The sequence below is a fragment of the Tetranychus urticae genome, chromosome 2, assembly GCF_039701765.1.
Source record: "Tetranychus urticae isolate SD_2017Ah chromosome 2, NJAU_TeUrti_SD_1.0, whole genome shotgun sequence".
In the NCBI taxonomy this organism is placed as follows: domain Eukaryota; kingdom Metazoa; phylum Arthropoda; class Arachnida; order Trombidiformes; family Tetranychidae; genus Tetranychus; species Tetranychus urticae.
This window is the reverse complement of record NC_142959.1, coordinates 14,405,394-14,431,336: the sequence shown is the minus strand read 5'-3', so window position 1 is coordinate 14,431,336 and position 25,943 is coordinate 14,405,394. Positions and strand designations below refer to the sequence as shown.

The 25,943-nt window shown below is 31.0% G+C and overlaps 1 protein-coding gene and 5 long non-coding RNA genes across 19 annotated transcripts; 3 read left to right on the top strand and 3 right to left on the bottom strand.

Moving 5' to 3' along the window:
* Positions 1–855: 855 nt before the first annotated feature.
* LOC149093950 (uncharacterized) lies at positions 856–5,045 on the bottom strand. Of its 2 annotated transcripts, XR_016199196.1 has the most exons (7): positions 4,868–5,045; positions 4,527–4,645; positions 3,940–4,105; positions 2,279–2,747; positions 1,963–2,168; positions 1,796–1,894; positions 856–1,292 (listed from the first exon to the last, which is right to left on the bottom strand). It is a non-coding gene; the product is annotated as an uncharacterized LOC149093950 (long non-coding RNA). The 2 variants fall into 2 exon arrangements; XR_016199195.1 differs by lacking the exon at positions 4,868–5,045 and having other exon boundaries at positions 4,527–4,746.
* A 104-nt stretch (positions 5,046–5,149) lies between these two features.
* On the bottom strand, positions 5,150–7,781 carry LOC107368499 (uncharacterized). 3 transcript variants are annotated; one of them, XM_089268307.1, is made up of 6 exons: positions 6,549–7,781; positions 6,233–6,310; positions 6,030–6,119; positions 5,870–5,937; positions 5,660–5,803; positions 5,150–5,574 (listed from the first exon to the last, which is right to left on the bottom strand). In XM_089268307.1, exons 1-4 carry the CDS (start codon positions 7,578–7,580, stop codon positions 5,878–5,880), a joined length of 1,260 nt encoding a protein of 419 aa, XP_089124433.1. In that variant the 5' UTR covers positions 7,581–7,781; the 3' UTR covers positions 5,150–5,574; positions 5,660–5,803; positions 5,870–5,877. The 3 variants fall into 3 exon arrangements, with proteins under 3 accessions (XP_089124433.1, XP_089124434.1, XP_089124435.1); XM_089268308.1 differs by having other exon boundaries at positions 5,150–5,406; XM_089268309.1 differs by lacking the exon at positions 6,549–7,781 and adding an exon at positions 6,426–6,500.
* An 892-nt stretch (positions 7,782–8,673) lies between these two features.
* On the top strand, positions 8,674–9,492 carry LOC107368524 (uncharacterized). Of its 8 annotated transcripts, none has more exons than XR_016199189.1 (4): positions 8,674–8,815; positions 9,003–9,045; positions 9,211–9,290; positions 9,370–9,492. It is a non-coding gene; the product is annotated as an uncharacterized LOC107368524 (long non-coding RNA). The 8 variants fall into 8 exon arrangements; XR_016199190.1 differs by lacking the exon at positions 8,674–8,815 and adding an exon at positions 8,818–8,877; XR_016199188.1 differs by lacking the exon at positions 8,674–8,815 and adding an exon at positions 8,818–8,926.
* A 1,577-nt stretch (positions 9,493–11,069) lies between these two features.
* Positions 11,070–15,384, top strand: LOC107369927 (uncharacterized). Of its 3 annotated transcripts, none has more exons than XR_016199154.1 (8): positions 11,070–11,300; positions 11,630–11,744; positions 11,814–12,004; positions 12,426–12,623; positions 12,696–12,944; positions 13,165–13,280; positions 14,201–14,493; positions 14,585–15,384. It is a non-coding gene; the product is annotated as an uncharacterized LOC107369927 (long non-coding RNA). The 3 variants fall into 3 exon arrangements; XR_016199155.1 differs by having other exon boundaries at positions 13,165–13,323; XR_016199153.1 differs by having other exon boundaries at positions 12,696–13,091.
* A 1,169-nt stretch (positions 15,385–16,553) lies between these two features.
* On the bottom strand, positions 16,554–20,416 carry LOC112539059 (uncharacterized). Its single transcript, XR_016199156.1, has 3 exons — positions 20,224–20,416; positions 19,803–19,966; positions 16,554–18,571 (listed from the first exon to the last, which is right to left on the bottom strand). It is a non-coding gene; the product is annotated as an uncharacterized LOC112539059 (long non-coding RNA).
* A 2,505-nt stretch (positions 20,417–22,921) lies between these two features.
* On the top strand, positions 22,922–24,212 carry LOC107370253 (uncharacterized). Of its 2 annotated transcripts, none has more exons than XR_003082629.2 (2): positions 22,922–23,172; positions 23,409–24,212. It is a non-coding gene; the product is annotated as an uncharacterized LOC107370253 (long non-coding RNA). The 2 variants fall into 2 exon arrangements; XR_003082628.2 differs by having other exon boundaries at positions 22,922–23,193.
* Positions 24,213–25,943: the final 1,731 nt, after the last annotated feature.

Below are 25,943 nucleotides of genomic sequence, written 5' to 3'. Positions count from 1 at the left end.
TTTTTGTCTCGCATTTTTCCTCTTCCTATCATCATCATCTTCATTTACATCATCTTTACTCTCTCTCTCTCTTCTCAAGACATTGCAAACGTTTTCTTAAAATATCATAAACTTTACTTTATGTTGATGTTTATGTCTTTTTTGTGCTTGCTTTTCAACTGTATTTGGCATTGATCACTTTTACTTGTCTTACCAGTTAAGATAAATTTTGAAAACCTCAACATCATTTGTCATAACTAACTTTAACAGCATCCTTCTCATCATTTATATTATCATTTCTGAGTTTAGTGTTTTCAGAGGAAACCTCTTTAATTGAAACCTCTTCGATTCCTCTTCATGAACTAATTAGCAAAGAATCACAATCAAGATTAAGATTACTTATACTTGGTTTCCATTGATTCCCTTTACCATCATTTTCATTATCAACTTTTTTCAATTTTCATTCCATCAGCCATTCATGTTTCAATCCCATCTTCAATGTTACCATGATTTACACTTTCAGCTGTTTCATGTCAACATTAAACTTTCCAAATTAATTGGCTCATTTGTAGGACATTCATTTAACTATAACAAGTTAAACATTAGTTCAACTATTTAAAAACGCTAATTGGGCTAATTAAGATTTAAATTTGTATTTAGCTTTTCTTTTAAATTTATCGTGATAATTTCGTGCTGAGTTGATCCGATTTTTTTTACTGTTATTTTATCTCTTTTTTGTACGTTCATTAACATTATAATTGATAACAATGATTCTGTTATCATTACTGTTAACTGAAGCAAACACTGAAAGCTTAAGTTTTTTTAGCAACAAATTCAGGCAACGTCCATCTCTGAGTTATAATGTTCAACAGAAGCAACATGATTAACATGATAATTTATTTACACTCAACTGAGTAAATAGTATTAAATCATCATCATTTAATACATTCAATAATAATCATCATAATCTTGGCTATTTAAGTAGCTTACCTGGGTAAAAATATTTTGTGTTAATTTGAAATATACAAAAGATTAGTTGAAAAATAACAGAACACATGTTAACATTAGGAATGAAATTTATGAGAATCAGATAGGCATTTGGAGGATGCTAGAAGTGAAAGAATGATTAAGATGATAGTGATAACAATAATGATGATGATGATTGGGATGAAGTTGACATTTGTGTTGGATTTGGCATTCGTCTGGTTCAGATGTTGACGATGAAGTTGGTGAGTAAATTGTGATTTTTAATAAAGATAACAATCAGATAGAACCGATGGCTTTCCAGGTTTTCCTTAAACATTCAGAGTCGACTGGAATAAATGAGAGAAAAAAGAATCAAATTAGTTAAATTAATCAAATAATATCTCAGTTAATCATCAATAGTTAGACAAGACGTTTATGAGAGATTTGACTTTGTAAAAAAAATACTAAATAATGAGAGTTAATCAGCTTCTGGGAATACATTATTACTCTCATTATTACCATTGCTGCTATTATTATTATCATTAAACTGTAAGATAAAAAGATGCTGATGATAACCTAAAGAAGAGGAAAAGAAGACGAATATACAAAGCAGATGAAGATGAGAAAAGAGGATTTAAAATGTTTTTTTTTGTTAACTTTTCATTCTATTAATGTTTCTTAAATCCATCATTTCTCACACTTTTTGCTGCTCAAAATACATATCAATGTAAGTATTGAATAATTTTAAACTGTTCAATAATACAAATCTCAAACAATTTGAGATAATCTTTTCCTGTAAATAAACTGTAAACTCTTTCCATTTAGCACAAGATATTTTAAACACTGTTACCTGTGGTGTTGAAAGGTGATAACCTGTTTAATGTTTTGTTTTTCCTGCAACATTAAAAATCTTTTCCCAGAGTAACGTAAGACTTTGCTGAAAATAAGCCTGAAAAAAGACAAGAAAAAGGATAAGAAGAAGATTATTTGAAAAATTTTCAATTCAGTTGTTCTTACCTCATCTTCATCGTCTGATTACTTCTCATCTTTAATGATATTGATCAGCTTGAAGAGGGATGAAAATTATGATAAGAGGAGCTGAAGATTAAGATAAAGTAGTCTTGAAATGTTGAAAGATGAGGACAAATTGAGTGGAAGATGATGTGAAGAAGATTGGTCAATAAGAAAGAAAAAAAAGTTCTTAAGATGTCTTAAGATGTTTTCTGTTAAGAGAAATACAAAAGAAGAGCAGAAAGAGGATTAAGATGAAGATGATGTGGATGAAGATAAATGAAAGAAAAGGGCAAGAGAGGAAAAAAAGGTGAAAATTTGCCTCAATTTGCCAACAATTTGTTTCTCATCCAACGCCATTGACCACAAGAATATTTCTCAGCAAGATTTTCCCATTTCCAGCCAACACTTTACTTCAACTGCTGTCTAACCGGAAATTTACTTAATCATTTTTAATCATAATCATAATCATTACGATTATTAAGAAATAAAAGACGGAAAGGGCGTGTTAACCATTGTCTCCATTCATGTTTACACTTTCACATGTTTCACGTGTTAACGTCTTGCCCTCCTCCTTTATCCGCCTCCTCATCCTTTTGATAAAACATCATGTTACACGTGCTGAGATGATAATACTGATGATGAGACTTTCAAGATGTAATGTCAAGAGTAAAGTGAACAGAAAAATGGATTCTCCTTTAATTCACATCCATCCTTTTCCCAGATAATTTGCTTTGTATAACATCATCATTATCCTCTTCATCCCATGGTCTTCCTCCTTTGGGGTAAATCTGAAAAGATTGATAAAAGGTAAAAACAATATAATTAAGTTTAACAATTTTTCATTGATTTGCTTTTTTTGCACCTTCTTCATTATTGTTATTGTTTTTATAAATTATATCTGTAAAGGTAATTGTAATAATCATGTTTCAAGGCAGCAAATTAAGAAACATGTTATTAATCAAACTTTCATTTAATAACATTTTTTTTCACTTTGCTTTTGCTATTTTTACAATTCAATATTATTGTTATCATCATTATTATTGCTATATTATTACTAATATCATCTAAACAACTCCCTTTTCATCATTATTCAAGACAAAATCTTTACCTTTTACCTATTATCATCTTTGTTATCCTCTTTTTCTTATTATTTATCAAGACTATTTATTAATATATTTTCACTCCTAGTATTATTATTATCATTATAAAAACAGTTATTTCTTTGTTAACCAATCAACTCAACTTCAATATTGGTATAAGGATAATGAACACTTTGCATAAGCTAATAATCATGGAGAAATATTTTCTGAGTTAACTTTCTTTTTCTTTTCTTCTTCCTTTTCAAGCTTAATAATAATATCAAGTGAATGTAGATATTATGGGCATGAAATATGAACTAATTAAGGAATAAAGTAGCCCTTTCTCCTGATCAAGATAAAGGTAATAAGATGAAAGGTGAGTTGCTTTAAGGTGACTGATTGTTACGAGATATTTCATGAAATTTTTGGACACCTAATGTTATATCAAAAATGTTCATCATGATAATGATAGTAATGATATTGTTCTCATGTGACAAGGCAACTGGTCATTACTTTCATGGACACATGAAGAAGGAGAGAAAAGTGAGTGTTTTAAAAGGTCACTAGTGAGGTGGTGATGGTGGCTTGGTCTGGCTAATAATGGCTAAGAAAATGTTATCATCAGCAGTTGAGTGTGAAGACAAATGGCCTGAAAATATAACCTTAATGTAACCTATTTTTTTCAGCTTTTGCATCGTCATTAGTTTTAATATGACTTTGAGACAATCAAATTATCTGTGTTAAGTTATAACACTTTTTTAGTTTCTTCAAACTTTGCAATCAAATCATAATCTTAGCTTTTATTATCATCTCGTTTCAGGATCAAAAAATTATATTCAGCTGGATAATTATGGCTATCATGGTAATCATCATTAACCCGATAATAATCTAGTATATTTACTTTGTCGACCATGAGGGACAAGGCTTTTGTTTATGATTAAAAATGAGTTGATTGTTTCTCTTCCATTTATTTCATTGCCATTCACGGTAATAAGAGTTAATGAGAAATTTTGTCGCTTTGTCTGGATCAACACTTTTTAATTTGTTTCCTAAATGTATCCATACATCTGAGAAATTGGAAAAAGAAGAGAAAAGAAATTAATTATCAAAATATGAAATGATATTGTTTGTTATTGATCATAAAAATGGATAGAAAAAAAACCAACAGGTCAAGGTAAAGGTCATAATGAGTTAACTTTGAAGATTTGAGACTGATGATTAATGGTACTTACAAAGTGAGAATGAAACAAGAATGATTATGATGAGTGAGAATGAGATGATGATAATAATGATGATGGCAAAGATAAAGGTATATTATAAATGATTGAAGCGATTGGTTTTAGTTGGAAATTGTTTCTTTGAAATATAAGCCGAGAGTGATTTCAAGACTAAATTAAAACTGCAAGCAAATTTGGGTAGACAAGTTTAAATGGAAATGATTATTATAACCTGAAGCCATTTTTTACAAGTAAATTGATTGAAACTCACCTAAGCATAAAAATAAGGTTAGGGTGAAAAGTTGTGAGTAAAATAATAGCAAAGTAAACCGACTTTTGAGAGTGAAGAGGAAAAAAACGAAGAAAAAAGAGAAAGCAGAAAAAGATGTTCTTTTTGCAAGATGATGATTATTATAATGATGATGATAGTATGTTGATGGTGATGTTGAGAGAGAGAGAAGAGCAGGATACACAAAGTGCCAATGAAGTGAACCCAGAGATGATAATGATGAGGAAAAAAATGTAGACACAAAATAAATACTTGTAACATAGGATATATGGTCAACACATGTTCATAGGGAAGACTCTAGAAGGTAAAAACAATAGACTAACCTTGTTACTTAAATCACTGTATTTGGGGTAATTTTTAGCCTCTTCAAAGGGCCTTAAGGTTATTTTGAATCAAGGGATCATCAGGGTTTGTCCATAATCACTTTTGATTAACTAGTTGATGAAAATATTATTTATTTAAACAACTTTTCAACTCATGATTATAAAACATGTAAATTCAAGTTTACTTTCAAGGGTTGGGCAAGTGACATAATGGGACTCGAACCGGGATCAAATTTGAAAGCGCCATTTTCAATTTTCATTAATTATAAATAAATTTTCAACTTTTAACCTTAAGTTGCTTTATTATTGATTAAATTGAGTTTTTTTATTCAAAGACAATTATATAATTGATTATAAATTAGGCTGTTGTTTTAATAGCAGTTAACTGTAAATCGCAGAATCGGTGATAATTTTGCTTTCCATTAAACTAATGATTTGAACAAATACGAATCCAAATGTGTTGAAATTATAACTCTTCAGGCTCATAATTCATTTTATTAATGCCAAAGCTCACGTTACCATGTATGCTAATTAATTAACTGTAATTAAATAGAAAAAAGAACAAAACGAATGCATCATTAACTGGAAATGTGTATTGATTGATTTCACTTGTTTTCACATAAATTTGGATTGCAGTTACGATTTTCTGGGTTAACATTGCCTGGGATTGTTCAGCTCAGTTTATTATTAGAAACACTTTCAATATGCTGCAATGAGGAAGCAAAAGAGTAAATGAGAAACCAGTTGTAATCAAAGTATAATATCTCACAAAATCAGTGATAATCAACTAACCTTAATACAATGGCTCCATGATTTGTTCAACTGTTAACTGATTGAATATTTAGGTGGCAAATATGGTTCATAATGTGCTACTTAAAAGCTAAATTTTAACACAATTTGTTGATCGATTGTTACACCAAATGATTGATGGATACTCTGTTAATTAATGTCAAATTCAAAGAGATAGATGTAGAGTAATTAAAAAAATTGGCATCAACTTACATTGCTGGTTAGCTCTTTTTGAAATTTGCGACAAACATCATCAAAATACCGCTATTTTCAAGTACAGACTGAAAAAAGGAAAACAAAAATACAGTAAAAAACAATCAATTTCAATGTAAACATGTATTGTAAATAGAGTAGCTTTAAGTAATGGACTTACAAAGAGAAAGGAAGATTGTGTCAATATAAAAATGTGACAACAGCTAAATCCAGTTTCACCATTTTCAAATCTTTCTTGAGTTGAATTGATCTAAAATTACAATTGAAACAAAAGAATAGGGAAATAAACAATTGTTGAAAAACTGATCAAATTAACATAAGGAAAAGGAGAAAAGAAATAAAAGAGTTCAAATTGAAACTTACCCATAAAGCAATGGATTCTGGTAAAACCTTGACACCCCGAGCCTGAATTGAGAAATTTTTCTCACGAATCTCGGCTATCTGAACAAGGAAACAATGAGTTAATTAAATTAACAGTCAATAAACTAAACAAATTGAGATTGATTGTGTGACACAAACAGAAACAAAATGATAAAACAAAACAAAATACATTTACCCTTTGAGCTACGGTAAAATATGCTTCATTACCCCCTACCGTTAGGTTAACGAAACACATTATTTTACAAGAGTGTCAATTGTTTTGGTTTATGTTGATTGTGATTTAACCGACAAAGCTTACCGTATTGTTTATTGCAATGCCAGACAGATGAAGTAAAAGTAAATTACTGAAAGCGGTGCAAGCCAGTGCGAAACAGATGATGTTCATTACAGGGGAACCGCCATCGATAAATAAACCTAAAAAGAGGTTAAAATCTGCAAGGAAACATGAAATCAAATAGCCTGTCCACATGGTTGGAGCTGCGTCTGAATTTATTGCTTTCAGCAGGTTGAGCAGGGAATTTTGTCGCCGAATAAACTCTCGGATTAAATCTAAATTGTTGGCTGTTTGACCAGAGTCCATTTTTTTCAATATCCTGGCACCAATGTGATCAACCGAGGTAAAGGCAAGAAACAAATAGTTTGATAAAGTCATGGTGTGAGTGTAACTCCAGAAAAGGGTAAATATATTTGCTCCAAGTGGACCAGTGACTATAAGGATCCAGAAAAAGTACCAAATGAAATGGTAAATGGATTTGTAAAGAGCCGGATTTTCAAGAGCAAATATTGCAGAAAGGACAAACAGCGAAACGGCCACAATTGGAATAACAATGAAGAAAAATTGGAGCGCAATGTACGAATAAAATCTCCAAGTGTACTCATGTTTTGAGGTTAAAAATTTACGTGCCGTTGATAGACCATTGAGTTTGATTGTATTGAAAAATTGAAAGCTTAACTGAGGCTTACGAGAATCGGCAATGTGAAGTGCGGCTCGAGAGGAAAAAAAGAGCAAATAATAGACTATAATGTTGGCGTGAAGAAAATTTTTGCCTTTGGTTGAGCTGAAAAAGTCGCCTAGATAGAGTGAGTCCTCTGGATCATCGGAAACAATCAGAGTCACTGATCGAGCCACAACAATGATGAACCAAATGTGACTGCAAAAATGATAAATATGGTGAAAGGTTGACATTGAACCTTCCTGTTTGTAACCTCGGATATTGGCACTCACAATGGATCCAATCCGTTCCAATTTACCAAATGCTTTAATGAAATGCTCTTCATTGGCTTGATTTTCGACAAACGATTCGATTTTGGTCTTTAATTTGGTCAGCATGATCAATTTGGTCTATTTTAGCCAATCAGTTGGACAATAATAAACTTGTCTTTAGGTTGATCTTGAAAAGCTTGTATTCTTGATGTTTCTGAACAAAACAAATCACTTGACACTTGCTGCTTATTGAACAAAACTATTCATTTGTAATGAATAGATTAATCAGCAAAACTGGTCTAGTTCAATAAAAAACAACAACCACAATGTAAATTATCTTGTTAATGATTGCTTGCGATTCAGTGAAATAGAAATCGATTTATTCTCATTCAATTACTATAATCTTAATTGTCAGTTTAAACCAAAGAGTAAAGAAGAAGAGACTGCGATTGATGATATCCAGATTTGTTGCTGGATAATTGCACTAGTAGTCGCTAGTAGTCAGAGATCCTTTCTTTTCTCTCTCTTTTTAATCAAAATTAACAAATTTAATCAGTTAAACAAAATTGATAATTATTGAAAATTACAAAGAGAAAAAGAAAGTCTCTTACTACTAGCACCACTTGTGCAATTATCCAGCAACAAATCTGGATATCATCAATCGCAGTCTCTTCTTCTTTACTCTTTGGTTTAAACGCTCTCTACTTATTGATCAAGATGTTTGTCAAAACTGTGTGTTTGATTAAAAGCAATGCAATGGCAATGAATGAACCCAGTAAACAAAGATATTTGATTACCAATTTAATTTCCACGAAAAAGTGCAATTTTATTCAAAATATTTTGGCTAATTACAAAAACGTTTGCAGTGGGTCCACTGTTTACCAAGAATAAGCTTTTGATCTTGATTGCAGTTGATTTAGATTTGAAATATTCAACGTTTAACTGTTACAGTTTGTAGTTTACAAAACTGGAACATTTTATCATTCTCTGAAGTAAATGAAAAATATCAGCTTTCATGATAATCATCAACCGTAAATCAGTGAATTACTGATGACCAAATAAAACATCCTCAACTCTACCATTGTCATCATCTGTATTTGGTTAACTCTAAATTATTAAATAATAGTAATTTACTCTCAATCCAACCATTCATTCATCCTTCCTTCCCTGCCGCTCTCCTGACTCCTCTTTTAATCATCATCTTGCTCATCCTCATGACTCAATATTACCCATCTTCATCCTCTTCTTTATTCACCATTAAGACTGATAATACAATAAAAACAAACCTTTGACCAGTCAAACCCGACTTCAATTTCAACTTCACCCCTTAAATTGTTCCTATGGCAACTCTCTAGCCAAGGGTAAGTTGTAAACAACCCTTAATGTTGAACAATCATTGAAATTCAATTGTATTGAATAAACTGTATGTTTCTGGTTCGATCTCGGTGTATACTCTGAGAAATAAACTGAAAGTAACTTGTAATATCCAACTGACTCAATATATTTCATTTTAATTTTCTGCATTTCCCTTTTTTCATTTCATTTCAGGCCAACATTTATATTTATGGACTCTTTCACTCTGTGTATTACTGTGAGTATTATTTTTTCCCATTGATCTCGATCTCTTTTTTGCTTCTCTTTCTTTCTCTCTCCTTATTATAATACGCCCATTTATTTTCCCGCAAACTTTACTTCATCAACCTTTCCTTTCATCTTCCTCACAACCTTATTTATTCATTTACCTGTGCAACTCCAGATTCCTGTTTTCACACAACACTCAACATCACCACTAACCACTACTTATGTATCCTCATCATTACCAATATGGCCTTTTCGGTATAATGTTTGACTATTATATGTTTATATTTTTCATTTTTTTCTTCTCTCTTTCTCTCTCTCTCTCATACCACAACAGGCGAAAGAAGGAGCTAACCAAAGGAACACTCAATGGCTGTCAAGCACGTAATTGTGTCTACCAAATTGGCACCTTTATTTTTCACACTTAAGATGCTTTTCATCAAGATTTGGGCGATGGGTCGTCAAATAAAGTGAAGAGATGAGAGTAAAAAGGCAAAAAGAGCATCAAAAAGTTGAACCGATCATCAATTTTAACACTGGGTTCAGCTTAACATCGGCAATTTAACCAAAGACTTTTGTTTGGCTGTTCGTGATTCGCGTGTTACAATCACCAACGCCATTCCTATCATCATCATCACTGTCACTTCCACCGTCAACTAGATAATAATTTTTCTTTTCAGGCGTAGCTCGTTGTTTTTTATCTTCATCTGTCCACAGCTTATGATTACTATAATTGTCTTTATATTGTTAGTTTTTTTCTCTGTAACTCTAAACATGAGCTAAACCAATATACTTACATGTAATCACCTTTCAAATTGTTGATTTAATATATACAAAGATGGAAGGATAAACAAAATCTGTTCAATTTCATCCTTGACTGGAAAAAATAACTCCTCATAATTAAATCATATCTATTCATGATTATGAAGATTGTTATAATTTGTTTCCTTCAGTAAAAATAGTAAAAATAAAGATAAAATTCACAAAATGAACAATCTATTAAAATCAATTGAAAGATTGTAAACTTTCTAAAAATGATTACAATTCAACTCTCAATTCAAATCTGCCAATGTAATGCATTACCTTATTTTTTGCAGTTCACTTGCTTTTTACCTCCTTAATCCAATTCTTCAATTTCATCTAAATTTTATTTCACTACAATTCAACATATTAAACCAATCCTCAACAAAATCAAAGTTAATTTTCAAATTTAATTATCTCACCGCTTACCCAATAACCAGTCAACCCATAGACTCTCCTTTTCTAGGTTAATAGATCAAGTTAAAGGTTTAAAATGTATTTAATCATTTCCTCAAACTCTGAACTCTAAGCTAAAGGTAATATCTTTTAAGGTTTGTGAATTTGAGCATCACTAAACTGGAAATGGGCTCAGTTAGTTAAATAGATTGATTGAAAACTTGGCCAATAAAGGTTAGGATTGACTTGACTCTAGAGTTGTTTAAGATGTAATTTTCACTAGATCAGTCTAAATGCGAAAGGAACCAGTCAAGTCAATCGATGAATATAAAAGATTGTTGAGTCAGGTCAAGTTTTCCCTGTTTAAGGTCTGTCTAAAAAGTCTCTGTAAGTCAGCATTGATTTGGTCCAATCATAATTGCGAGCAACCTCATTGAATTTAATACACACTTTATTCATCAATAGCTTAGAGTAAAGCTGAAAGTAATTTTACTCTAAATGTTGAAACTGCCCAACACCTTTTTTATAAATTACCTATTATTTCCTATTGAATGTCTTTTACCTTACCTTTTCCATTAGCCTTATGCCATGTAGAGTAACATACCTGTTGGCAGAGTCAAGATGATGGAAAAGAAAATAATAAGAAAGTAAAAGAAAGGGAAAATTTTCGAGAAGAAAAGGCTAAATTGAGAGTAATTTTTCCTCTTCAAGTGGCTAAGGAAATAAATATAAAATCAAAATTGGCTCTAAAAATGAAGTAACCACTCCCGTTGATTCTGTCGGTTCCGCATGGGGTCTACACCTTAGGCTACACAATTTAGCTTTTTTTCAGCAAAAAAAGAATGAGTTTTTTTAATGTAAAAACCATTCAAGAAAAATAGTAAAGAAAAGATGTTGAAGAAGAGCAACAAGAAGATAAAGACGAGATGGAAGAAAATCAGCAACAATTGAACAAGAAGACGAGGTTTACCCTCCTGGTAACTACACTCACATGGGATTTCCTTAATATACCATCTATCCATTCTTGGCTCATCAATCCTGCATCCTTCGCTAATTTCGGACATATTCAAGGTAATAGACTTGCATATTACATTTACCCACTTTTATCCTCTCATCCTACTTTTCCTTACCTCTCTTTATTACCTCTCTTTGTACTTGTGTCCATCATTTACTCTTCCCATTGACCTGTTTCCAGTTTTACTTTCCTTATTCTCTCCAATCAACTAGACTCTAATATCACTATTTATTTCTAATTGTCCAGCGAGAATCTATTTTATGTATCATCTATTGAATCTCAATCATGTTTTTTCTTCTCCTTGCCACCCATTTTACTTGATCATCATTGTCATCCTTTTATTTTTTTTGTCTCATTTCTTCTCTCTTTTACTTTCGCCTTGTAGCTTGGGATCGTCACTGTATTACATGGTTATGGTTAACTTGATTGAAATAAGATCCATTGCAATGTTGCCATTGGATTGCCTTTGATTCTCTCTGTATTGCTGTTTTGATTGATCTGTATACGCATTTATCTGTCACTTGCAACATTTTCATTCTCTTTTTTCCTCTTTCTTCTCTCATGCTTAGATGATGACGACGATGAAGATGGAAAAGGATGAAAGATAATTCTGCAAAAACAACCAAGTAAACATGTAAACCAATGGATCAACATTTCTTTTGTCTTCTCCAACCCTGAAAGCTTTTTGCATAAGGAAGAAGAAAAAAAAGAGATTCAACATAAGCTTTCAATGAATTCTCGTGAATTGTTTCCATCAACCGTAATCTTGTTTCTTCTCATTTCTTCCTTTTTCGCATCTTTTTCTCTTCTCATCTAAGAGATTATGTTTTTGTTATCAAGCAATAATTTTCGTCTCTTTTCTGAGTCTTGTTTCGTTCATTGAATAACCCAATTGAAAACAATCCTCAATCTAAATCAATGAACAAACAAAACACTGTCATGTTCAACCATCATTACTCAGCTGAATCAAATAATGACCCAAACATCATACCGATTCTAATAATAATTTCAAAGCCAAATCAAAAGTTGAGATACAATTGTTATAAATACAAGAAAAAGTCTGTTGGAGACGAAAAAAAAGCTTAAAAAATTGTGTCAACAGATGATTTAACATTAACATACTGGAAACATTAAGCCTTTACTTGTTTTCAAACCTTTCCTCATAGCTTTTACCTTTACAGAATCTTTGGTAAACAAAGTGAATGATCAAATGCATGGCAAGAATTGATTGAATCTGATTAACCTGGATCAGTAATGATGCTTAATGTAACTTTCATTCTTCAATCAATAATTAACTGTTCCATCCAAAGTACAATGGCAACTTACAAATAGACCAGCAAGAGGTTTAATTGTATTGTTAATATAAAAATGTAAAAAGGGTAATATTGATAAGTCTAAATGCTTTTTTTTAATCTCATATTAAATCTAATTCAATTTCAATCTTCTTTCAGATTTGTATCATTCAATTAATGTCAATTGAATAGCATAAATGTAAATAAAAGTAATTGGAATCATGGTGATCCAGGAATTGATAACACATTAAAGATTGGCTTATCATCTCAGCTCTTCAAACTTCATCTACTTTTTTTGGTTGCCGCTGCTGTATTGCCTGACAAACAACAACATCGGATTATTTGGCTGAGCCATTGGAATCAACCAAGCATTATAATAACACAAGGAGTAACTACAATCTAAAAGAGGTTCGATTGAGCGGATTAATGGTTAAGGCTTAACCAGGTTCTTTACATGGCAAACAAGAAACAATATTAATCCTTGATTACCGTTACCAATTTTGTGCTTCTTACTTCAATTTAAATAATGCTCCATGAAAAGGGTAACCTGGAGAGGTGCATCAATACGGTAATGGAATAAGCTTTGAAATATTTTTTTACAATATTTCTCTCTCTCTCTCTTTATTAGACTCATCTTCATGTTGATCTGCTCTTTGGAACGGTAGAAAATTCTGAGAATATTTAATCTGGCATTGTTATTGTTAATGGTTTATCATATTTCGCCTGATTATCCTCTTTAAAGAAGTGAGTTTTGGAGAAGGAAGAAAAGCCAGAGAAGATGGTTGAAGTAAATATTCAAAGATAGACAAAAGATGATGAAGTTAAATCAGCTTTTATCAAAATCCATTATCGAAACAAGAGTTTCTTTTGTCTCTTTCATCTTCATCATTCTCGTCATTCTCATCATCATTATCTTTCTCCGCATAATAAACTATATGTCAATATGGAGGAGGACAAAAAGGAAGAAATATGAAGAGCATTTTTCAAGACAATAACAGTGAAAAGTTGTGAGTTGATAACAGATGATAAATATGATGATGGTAAAGGAGAAAGAAGATGAAGATGAACATTTTTGGTCCATAATTTAAGCTGAAACAAAGAGATGACGAAGACAATGTCTTTAAATAAATACTGAAAAGATTTCATGTTGACAGGATGAACAGTATTTTCTTTGGCCTCTCTTTCAATGTTCATAACATTAAAGGATTTTCAGTTTTGTCATTCCTTTTAGACAACATTTTTTTGGGCCAAAAAAAGAGGTTCATTTTGAGCATTGTTACAATTTTAATACTTACACACACACACAGCATTAATCAATTGTAAAAGGACAATCAAAGTGCAGAGATTAATTGAATTATTGTTGGTTAAATACTCTGTAAGGATTGAATTAGGATGTAAAAAGTTAATGGACAAAGATTGAATAGGTTAGGCCTTAAGGAATCAGCTGTGTTATTGTATAAATTGAATTTACTTCAACTGATTACTTTGACCGTTCAAAATGAATGGTTAGCTTGGCTTTATTCAAATTATCTTTATTAATAATTTCATTATTGTTCAATAATTTAGTTATTATAAAGCATTTCAATGTCCATGAAGAGTGTAAACATGAATTGTTTTGTCTTATATTTTATGGTAAATTATTTTTCTTCCTCTTCAACCTCCAGGCAATCCAGACAAAAACTCACCATATCCAATGTTGATCATCATCTCCATCAGCCTCCTCATCATCATAACCAATTCAATTTCTCATCTTTAAACCTTGATTCAGTAGTGCTGTTGAAGGAGGAGTTGATTGTTGTACATTCACAGTGATGGTAAAGCGTGCTAAAAAGGAGGAAACAATGTATTGTTGTTACCAATGTAAATATAAATGAGATTGAGTTAATTAAATTCAGTATCAACGTTTAGCATAACAACAACAACAACAACTGGAAGGAACAACTGATTCAAAAAAAAGGCAAGTTTACATACATTTTAAAGTTATAATAATTGTGTGTGTGGCCCATAATAACAATAATAATGATGAATGTCTTTTGACTCTCTTTCAGACTCTCAGCTCATTTTATATTCCTAATATACTAATTGATGATTGTACAAGCACCCACGCGAGTCGGTCCACCAATCGTGTTAATTTCAATCCAGTTTCTGGCAAAGTTACATGAGGTTACAATTTACTCGGACTCGGCCCTAATTGATGCCACAGCGACTCAAGTATGATGTGAACACACAGCAACAGGAGCAACCCGCCAACAACAGCACAACCGTAATCCAGTTTGATTATCCTTTCATTTATTATTTAATATAAATTGTAATACATGGCCTGGAGGGATCCATCTCAACGGTTCATGACCATTCTGTGTGACAAACGTACCGAGGAGGAAAGGTAAAGGCAAAGGAGGGAAAAGAGGCAGATAATGAGTCAAGAATCAAGCTAGCATAAGATTCGTGATTACCTTTGAAAATGTAGTCAACCTGATGGTGTAAAAAAGGACATCCCAAAAATTATGGAATTGACTGTACAATGGTACCTTTGGAAACCACTAATTCACCTTTACTTTTATCATTATCATCATGATTCTCATCCTCATAATCTTCATCCGTAAATCTTTATATCACGCAGTCAAATGTTAATTTTGCTTACCTTACTGTTTTGTTTTTTTTTCACTCAACTTAACCTCTGTAATACAATCTGTAGGTTGATTTGTTTTGTTTAGGCCTTTTAAAATGAATTAATTGTGACTGATTAACATACAACTTTTACCTTTTTTTACGTTGCTTCAACCTATTGTTAGTTTATTTAAACAGTTGCCCTAAATTGTATACCATTAAATGATAATTAAATAACAAATTCTGTGAACCATTGTAATCTTATGTGTATTACTATGTGTGTGTGTGTTTACCTTCATCCAATGCTTATTCAATGCGTTTTTTTCTTGTACCATCTTTCCATCACAATACTGATGTGTTACTGATTGTTTTATTGCGTGTTTCAACTGCCTCATCAAATAATATAATAATGTTAATAATACAAATTTATTTAATGAAAATAAGTATTAAAAAAAAGGATCCACAATCAACAGACAATTTTGCAGTTTTACTTCATGTTTCACCTTTGAAACTGCAAAATAAAACAAAAGGTTGTAAACAATTAAAACCTTTTGTTTCTCACAATTTACGTGTTCAACAATCATATAATGAAGTTTCATTAGAGGCAATTCATTTGATTGTATTTACCATTGATTACAATAATCAAGAAAAGAGGTAAAACTGATTCAAATCGACAAATTGGTAAAACAAATTGAGTTCAAAGATGAACATTTTGTCTCTTCAAGTCTAATTATAAAATAATGAATTACACTTTGGCTAATTTACTTTTAATTGTTGCAATTATTAAACAATTTGGCGAGAGGATCAAGTTGAAGTTTGAATAATGTGGAGACACAAATGAAGCAAAAGATGGCAAATAATTAACCATTAAAACTAGATTAACAATTGTTTAATCATTTAGACTAGATCAACATTAGTAACGGTTAGTTGATGTGACAATTAAAGCAACATAAACTGGTCAACTTTTGAATTACATTTTTATGGTGAACAAAACAAAATGACCAAAAAGTGTTCAATGTTTTTTTGTAATATCTAAATGTTTACCATTAAAACCACAACAACACCTTGATTGTTACCAATCATTATTAACAATCAATCAACTCGTAACAATAAATGGTAAAAATATAGATCTTGTGAGTACAACAAAAAACTGTTAACTACTTGATATCATTAAATTGTCCTTTTTTTAAACCACCTTAACCAGTCTCTGTGTGTGTGTGAATAGACTCTTAACAGACAATGTATATAACAATCAAAGAATCACTCAGCATCTGGATGATAATACAATAATAGTAATAATAATATTCATTCACATTATCATAGAATCAATAAAAAAAAGCTAAATGGCAAGAAAAGGAAAGAAGAGGAAGAAAAAGATATTTCAAGTGAAACTTTGAAAAGGAAACAGCAAAATTTGTATTGAGAAGCAAAATCCCAGTTATATTAATGATGATAATGTTAATAATAATGGTGATAATAACAATAAGAGTTGACACATATTTACATCGATAACTTGGTAATGTAAATTGTCATCGTATTTGGTACCTTAAAGGTTGTATGGTGATGGTGAGTAGTCAGCAAAAAAAGGGCCATTATATTGACCCAAGAGCAGCAAAATGGTTCAATGATTTTACTCTTCAATCTACTTCTTCTCCTGTCTCCTCTTTTTTTTTTGATACTGACTGTAAAATTTTTCCCTTCCCTGTTATATATTATATTTTACATTAAGGAATGTTATTGGAATAGATTCTTCATCTTTGCTTTTCTCTAGATTGATTACATTGAAACATTTTACTCTCTTCAACATTTAATATTGACTCTTGTTGTTTAGGTAACTAGTTTATGGTTGAGTAAATACAGTTGACTGTCGATGGCAAAATATTATAATTCATTTAACAGCAACTTTCGACTCTTTGTACTTTTTTACGGCGTTTGTTTGCATTTCCTTGCATTTTTTGCTTCATCCCATCTTTGAAAGCCATTTAAACGACGTTCCAAGTTGACCCAGGTCATTCGACCTTTTTTGCCAACCATTAGATTTGAATAGTTGGAAAGGTTACAGCAAAGCGAATGAAGCTTTGGAAAAATAATGACATTATTTGCGTTTTCAGGTTTCATCTTTTTTTCATTTCTCACTCCCTCATCCTTGTTCATCATCTTTCTTTTCATCCTCTGCTCGGTTTGAAAATTTGATTTCCAAATGAACGGATAGATTAAATATTGAACAATCTGCAGGCCGATTAAACAGCAAATTAGTTTCACCAAATTAGCCATATTCTTATCGTCTTTTCATTCCTTGCTTTACCATTGAAACATTTTCCTCATCCTTATCATCATTGTGGCGTTTTCCATATTAAATTTCTCGTTCTTTTTATCCATAGAATGTAAATTAAAATTATGGTTGAGATGAAACTTTCTCCTTTTGCCATCCTGCATCATCATTTTACAGCTATTTTGATGATACTCTTTGGATGCAAATTTTGTTTCTCCTTCTCTCAGTGTAATCATCAACAACAGATCTTTCCACTGTGTTGGTTAGAGGTGAAAATGAGCGTTTTTGGCAGCCAACAGCTTTTTTTGTTTTTCCCTTTTCTCCCTTTCCTTTTTAGAAAGCAAAGGTAAATAATAATGATACAATTTAAGGTTGATTGATTAAGTCAATGGACCATCAAATAGATAAATGAAAAACATAAACAGCACATAAGAGAGGATAATCATGATGCTGATGAAGCTGATGATTATAAGGCCTAATGATAAGCAACTTTGCCACTCACTCCATTGATTTTAGAAATTAAGTTTTTTTAGATAATTTCTTCTTCTGTCACAATTAACCCAAGTGTGGGTGAAGAGGAGGAACCACATCTTGAATCGGATTCCAAACCACCGTAAACAATAACAACAGCACCTTTGTTGACAATATTAACAAGCCTCTTGGAGACACATTTGCATGTTCAACATCCTCCTTGGATTAACGTTGTTGTCGCCGTCCTTTTATCACACTGACAACTGAAAGACCAGTTTCGTTATCCAGCCTAATCTTTGTTACAGTTGAATCGAGTTTTAAACATCAATATCCGTTCAGATTCAAGCTTGTAATCATCTTTTCCTCTTCTCTATTTTTTGGGGATCCTTTTTATTTTACAATTCCGTTTTTCCTTCTTCAATTGCCTTGTTGTTGGCCTCTTGTAAATATTTATGGTTCCCAATGAGACTCATCACAAAAAAGCGCTCCTCTTAATCCAAGTTAATCCTTTAAAAAACAGCTTAAATCACTGTTGATCTTGCTAAACGTTTTTTTGATTCCCATTTAGCTTCTTTCCATTGAAAATGTAATATTTTTCCATCATTTTTTAGCCTCGTTTTGTTTGCATAAGGTTACATCGTATTCAAATCGTTTCTTTGATTTCCTTCAGCCAAAAGCTTGTATCCTAGATATAATAGAAAATAGAAAATCATTTTTATCAATTTGTTGAATTATGTGATATTAAATTTGCTGTTGACAGTAGGCAACTGTTAGGAAAAGAGTTCAATTTTGGTTGAATAAATTATCATCCATTTTTACAGTTGAAAACTGTTAAAGTTTACATTTTTTTACTCAACCATTTCTTATTATACTTTTTTCACTTGTTTTCAACTGCAAATGATAATTTATTGCTATAAGTTATGATAATATTTATAATGAAAAACTATTATCACATCATTTAGAACGCAAAAACAATCCATTTTACTTGGTTAGTAGTTAAATTGATTATTAATCTTTTCCCTGAATCAACCTTTTCTTTGGTGTTTACTTTTCTCCACACTTTGAATTATCATGATATTTACAGAATCATTGGGATAACATTTTCCATTATTTTTACATCCAATGATTGCACGCAAATTGATTATTATGAGACTGTTAATCATCATTATGGGTTAAGCTATTATCTACAATGATTGAATAATTATCACAGTTGTGACTCAATGTTTGAGTTTTTACTTTAAATTCAATCAGATTACTCTGATTTCATTATTCATTATCCTTTGGTTAAACTTGATTAACAGGCAAGTTTAATCTGTTGATTGATGGTCAATCATTAATTTAATTTTCCTTCAATACCTTGACAATCTTAACTCATTGAGATTCATTAATTGTAGTCATTTAATCAACCTTTTGTCTAAACTGGTTCAAGTTGAGTTTCCTTTGCGAAACTACTTATTAAATTAAAACAATTTAATCTTGCAATTAGTGATAATTGATTGGAATCAATTTAATTGTTTCTACAGATCAAGTGGACCTTAATTAATCAAGTTTAAAGGTTAATCGGTTCATGGTAAATCATTCATCATGTAATTGTAATGATGAATCTAAGCGATTTGAATGAAAAAGATTGCATCTTGTCTAGTACTAATGAATCAATCATTAAAGTAAAACAATCAACACTCAGTTATTATCAATATTATGCCCTAATTATGTTTACAATTTAATACACAATTTTACCTTTCTTGATGGTTGAAAGTTTAACTGTAAATGGTACAGAGTGCAATCATCATCATTAACCAAAACCACATGATAATTGAAGATAACATTAATTGTGTCTGAATTAATGTTTTACTTGCGTTATCCAATTTTGTATATTAAAAATTATTTTATAATATTAAAATGAAAAAAAACCAAACCTTAGTTATAATTTGTACTTTTCACTTTTCCTTTTCCATTTCGGGTTCTTGACTGATTTGATTAAATATTATGTATACATAGGTGAGGTTTAATTGTGACTTGCTTGTGATTCACTAATCACGCAATCAGCTGATAAATTGTTGCTTTCCCATGAAACTGTAGGCTTGTGTAAATGATGATGATGAGGAATCAAAAAATCAGGAAAAATTGAAGGAGAAGAAAAATGAAGAACCATTTTCAAGGTGGAGTCAAATCATAATCAAATTTATCAAATGGTCAGATGAAGATTGGTTATAAGGATGAGATGAGTAAGAAGGTGAACTGAAAAAATCATCATCATCATCAAAAGTACCTTTGATTAAACCCAAAAGATTTTGGGTTAACAGTTTAGCAGTTTTGTTCACGCAATTTGTAACTTACAGAGAGAGAGAGTTGAAGACAGAATGGAGTTTATAACTGGTTGAGAGTGAAAACAAAGCATATCAAAGTAAAACTGGAACAATGTTGATTACAAGCAAGTAAAATACTAATGGTCAATGGTTTAATATTGATTAACTTGATTAAATTAATGGTAAAAATTGGCTTTTCGTGCAAGTCAATCAAATTTTTCACTTTCAATTTAAACGGTTTCAAATTTTAAATTTTACCAAACCTTTCACATGATCAGGGGCTGTTACTTGATTACGACCGTTACTAACAAAAAGCTTTTCTTTTGTGGCAAGTTTTAGCTTTTTTTCCTTTCCATTTTACATTGTATAATTTTTATTGTGTTTAAATCGTTATTCACTTATTTCATTTTTATTGTTAAACATTGATTGTTATGTCAAACTTACAATTTACCGGCCTTGATGTTACAACAAAACAAGTGAATGCATGTGTTATATAAAACGTGAAGAGATGAGTTTCAACCATTTGACTTTCATGTCAATCACTTTGACCACATTGGAAATGTTAGACTATACCTTTCCATTAACCAGCTGATCTGGTTCACTGAATTGTAATCTTGATTGTGTTTTGTTTTATTTGTGTTTAATTTATTGCACACCAGCTAACAAACCTAGGATTTAATCTATTTTTACCTTCAATTCAAATGTTACTTTGTATTAGATAAACTAATGATCCGCTGCAAATTACAATTAAAAAGAGAAGTAAAACCTTTCACTCGGTTTTACCTTTTTTCTTGTTTCTGCGTGTTTCACCATCTTTTACATTCTGATTCTGTTTCATTTCATCTCTACTCATCAGCTTTCTTTCATCATCCGTATTCCTAATTGTTGATCACAGTTTCCTTTACCCTCTCCTGTGTGCCTATCAAAGCTTCAGGCAAACTTCTTGACCACTGATATAATAAGATTTCTTTTTCTTTTTTCTCTTTCCTTAGATTGAATTCTCATGATCAGCATGATATCTTTGGCCAAACTTGGAAACTTGGCTATCTCCATCTGATGGATAAAGTAACCCCAAAATAGCATGTTACAGGAATTACATTACAAAAACCATTCCTTTGTGGATTTACCTTTAATTTGCTATTATTTCCATTCAATTTTATCCTCTTTTACTCTGTTTGTGTTCACATTAATTGTGTGATCAACTGTGATCATCAGGTAACACTTACCGTTATTATTCTTATCATTATTACTTTTATTTTATCAAATTGCTCATATCAAGCTAATTATCTTTCCATGTTGCATTTTTTCTCTGTTGACATTACATAAGAAAACTAACCTTATTTTTTCTTTATCTCTTTCAATAGGTAAACCTTTTCATGGGCTTTATCAGCATCCTCATTCACATCATCATCAACATTAACATCTTTTTGTATTTATTTATTGATTTGGAAATGTATTCAACATCAAACAGAAGCCAAATAGCACTTGGAACTGCAGACAATTAGACTGATTATGTATTGATAGCTAATGATAGCTGTAATAACAGTTATTGTTGTTTACCAATGATGAAAGGAAAAACTTAAAACCTGGAAAGATAAAGTTCATTTACCTTGAATTGGGATAAAAAAGTGCAACAAACAGACACAGACAAACAAACACACACACACACAAAAGGTGTAAAATGGAAAAAAGGAACCATTTAAAGTTTACAGTTGCCAGTTAAATTACCAGAGCAATTTAAACATTGTATAGTTGTAATTGTGATATGCATTTAGACTTGCAATACTAACAATGTGTAATGGTAAAGTAATAAGTGAGAAGTAAAAAAAGCAGATGAATGAAATGACGCTGATGATGGGAGATGAAGAAGACATCAGGAAAAAAATAACAAGTAAACTATAAGGAAAAATAAAAGAAAACAAAATGAACCTATCAGATTTTACATTTAAGAGTAAAATTTGTGTACTCAGAAACTCATGAATGATTATCAAAATTAAGTGCGACAATTAACTGTAATCTGATTCTCAGGCTTTCCCATTTCACTCACTCACCATTTTCAATGTTTAAAATTAGGTTTCCTCCTTGATTTAGGAAAGCTTTTTCTCCCTTCATTTCTCTTTGATCATCATCATCTTTATCACTATCTATATCACTATCTATTACTCTCTTGAAGGCTCTTAATTGTTACCCTTAACCGGATTAAAGATAAATTAAACTATCTTACCCATCCATTAACAAAAACAAGATTGGCATTTGCTTGTAACCCAATGGTAACTATATTACAATATAACAAGAGATTACAGGCAGGTCTTGATGAAAATGATGAGAATGAGAAGGATGATGATGATGATATGAGAAGGATGAAGAGAGGAATACAATTGAGAATCAAGTTACAGGTACAAAAGTCAACTAGTCTAATGTTTAATTTTAAATCGTATAAAATGCAATATCAAGTAACCTACCCTGGATCCTTTCAATATATCTCTTATATCTCCTCATTATTGACCTTAACATTGTTTAATTTTGTCTCAAAATCGAACCCTGAACTTTTCTGATTTTTATCGACAAAAGAAAAGATTGAAAAAACAAAATTTCTAACAATTTTGCAATTTTTAAATCAAAAACCATCAGATTTATAGATCGCGCCTTAAAACTGATAATCCATGTTAATTGGTTAACTCTTTCCCTTTCTTTCTTTTCTTTCTATTTTTCTTTAACCTCTGAATGTATGACTTGACTAAAATAATGTTTCTTAAAATTATTGGTTCCATATTTACCGTATTGATCTAATTAGATTGCGAGGAAACAAAGTTAAATAGTCATTTGATCAACCGAGATTAAGTTGACCCTTATTTTGCCTAAACTGATGTTGATCTTTTCATTGAAAGTGTCAACAACTTTTCCTTAGTGCTTGTGGCTTCTTCAATATCTCATCTTTGATGTTACCAAGGCTTACCAATCGATGATGTCTATAAATAAGGTGAGAAGACCCAACTGAAAGGTAAACATTTAACCAAACTGACCTTTTCCAAATATTAATCATAACAACAACATTAACAATGATTAGGGAATTAGGCAATCAAAAAATTAAGGCCTTTTCTGGTTTTCATTCAAATCGGAAATTACTGGATAAACATTTCCACCATCTATTTATTTTATGACTTATTTATTTACAATGATTTTTTTTCTCTTTTCCCTCTTTTTTTCAAATCAAAGGAAACAATACAATATATCAACTGTTTCATCCAATGGATATTCCTCAATAAATACCCACAAGGATATATCAATCATTTGATTTTTGCCGTGTGTCCATCTGTGTATCAATGATTGCCAGGAAATGACCAGAGTCACCTTTTTTTCAACTTCATGGGTCAACTGATAAAAAGGACGATTTGATGAAGATGAATTTTGTTTTAAGTCTTTACTACATTATCCTTGCTGATAATACTTTAATTGTGACTGCTTGAGAACATTAATTAACTGCCATTTTTTACTCTCCTATCCAAATATTTTCATTGTAAAACTGACAACTTGATTATCTTAATTTCTTGTCATTGTATCATCATTAAGTTAACCAAGGTTCTCACAGCGCAATGAGTATGATGATTCACATCAAGTTAATTATCATCAATGTAAACCATTGATTAGACACATTAATTATTTCTCTTAATCTGCCTCTATTCTGGTAGAATCACCAAGATGAATGAAGCAGAGCACATATAAAGCCTGTAAAAAGTTGCAATATCTTAATGAATATGTTTAGTGTACATTAACCTTAACCATACAATGAAACTCTATGGTTGTCTCTTAATTGTAAATTGTATCAAAAAAACTAGTTACTCTGATTAGCTTAATTAAAATTTTGAGTGTACATTGTCTAAGAATGTGCCAAATGTAAAAAGGCATCAATCAAAATACTAAAGAGGATGAAATTGTAATTGAAAAGGCTATCAAAAAAGGAAAGCACATGATGAAAATGTAATAATGTTAATTCAATAGTAAAGTTATTTTAATTTAAAACTTAAACAATCTAATTCCTTAACAGTTGAAAAGCAAATTACTGTTAATGATGATTCCATTACTGGATTGAGAAGCAAAAAGCAAGATTACAAAAACAAATGACAAAAATGTAAAATAATTGTTAACAAAAAATGGGTTCAGCAATACAATTGCTTTTTACAAAGGAATGCATAATGATAATGAAGAGATGGTGATGAGGATGGTAAAAATGATGAGATGAAGGTATGATGAAGGGATGAGAGTTAAGTGATTTTAGGAAACGTTTTTTTTGTATTCTTGTCTTCATCTTGACAAATGATGGAAGGCGAACAAGAAATGATAGAGAGATTTAAATCAAAATTTAGACTAATTAGTTGCCCTATTTCAATCATTGCGATCATCTTAACCATCTTCACATCTTCACCAGCAAAATGGAGCTTTAATAGAGCTGTCAAAAAACGAGAAAAGCGGATAAAAAAAAACTTGCAAACCTCAAGCAACTCATCAACATTGACATGCCTTTTGTTACTTTGGTTACATGGTTTTGCCTTTTCATCATTTTCACCATTTAACTTTCTTCTTTCCCTGTTCACTTCTTAAATGTTTAAAAAAATATGAATTATCATGGGAGATGAAAAATGGGAGGATAAATGTTGATCTGAAAAATCTGATCATTTGATGGCAAATGATGATAATCATTTTGACAAGTCTAACAACAAACAAGAAATGCTTGTTCAAGCTTGATGAGCAGGAAAAAAAGCAAAGCAGCCAAGAAAAGCAGCAAAATAGTGAAATGCGAAAAAATTGATTTAAAGGCGTTTCACCAATAATCAATGGATCAACAATTATAATCAAAGGTTTTGATAATTAAAGGTTTGAGTTGATCATTTGTTTGTTTGTTGATCAATTACTCAAATTCATTGGCATTTCTTGCCTTTATCCTGATCACGGTCTGAACTTTCTTGGTGCACTTGTTTGTTACACACTCAATATTTACTATTATGTATTATTATAAATGTGTATTTGTTATGTCAAATCATGTTTACCCTTCATTTACATAAATAGATTTGAGCCTTTCAAATGAATCAAAAGCCATCCATTATTTGGTCAACATTATTATGGATTCAGTTTACACAAGATTCAAGATTCAACTCACCTTATGTTGTTGTTATTTTTTTCACGATCAGAATCACTTGAATCAACATCATTTATCATCAACACCTTATATTATATTGAAAAGATGATAATGATGATAGCAATTGATTTGCAATTGATTTCCATCCACATCATCATCATCATCTTACTCCAATAAACCAATTGAAAGGTAAAGATTGATTCCAAGATGTTTCAACCCAATGGAAATGAAAATATGTACAAAGATTATCCAATTCACTGTTTATTTTCCCATGCAATTTATATTGAGATTGAAAATGGGATTTACTTATTCATTGGTCTTCAAGAGGAACAGATATCCAATGAAGAATACCTGATGAAAATGAGAAAATGAAATGAAAATAGGAAAAGGTAAAGTTTACCTGATTTACTATTTATATTAACATTCTTGATAATCATTGATTCAATCATTGCTTCCAATTCAATCCTTTTGTCATCATCAATGTTTGAATAGATTACATGGAAAATAGCGTCAGAAGGAACAATAATCTTTATCTTCATTCCATCATCTTCATCATACCATGTACAGGTATTATTAGTCAATATTGAACCAGATTCAACTTGATGAGTTGAACAATC

Coding starts and splice junctions, on each gene's coding strand:
- LOC107368499 (XM_089268307.1), bottom strand. CDS start 7,580: ATGCTGACCAAATTAAAGACCAAAATCGAATCGTTTGTCGAAAATCAA. Junction 6,311..6,548: donor GCATTGCAATAAACAATACG/GTAAGCTTTGTC, acceptor TTCCTTGTTCAG/ATAGCCGAGATTCGTGAGAA. Junction 6,120..6,232: donor CAGAATCCATTGCTTTATGG/GTAAGTTTCAAT, acceptor TTGTAATTTTAG/ATCAATTCAACTCAAGAAAG.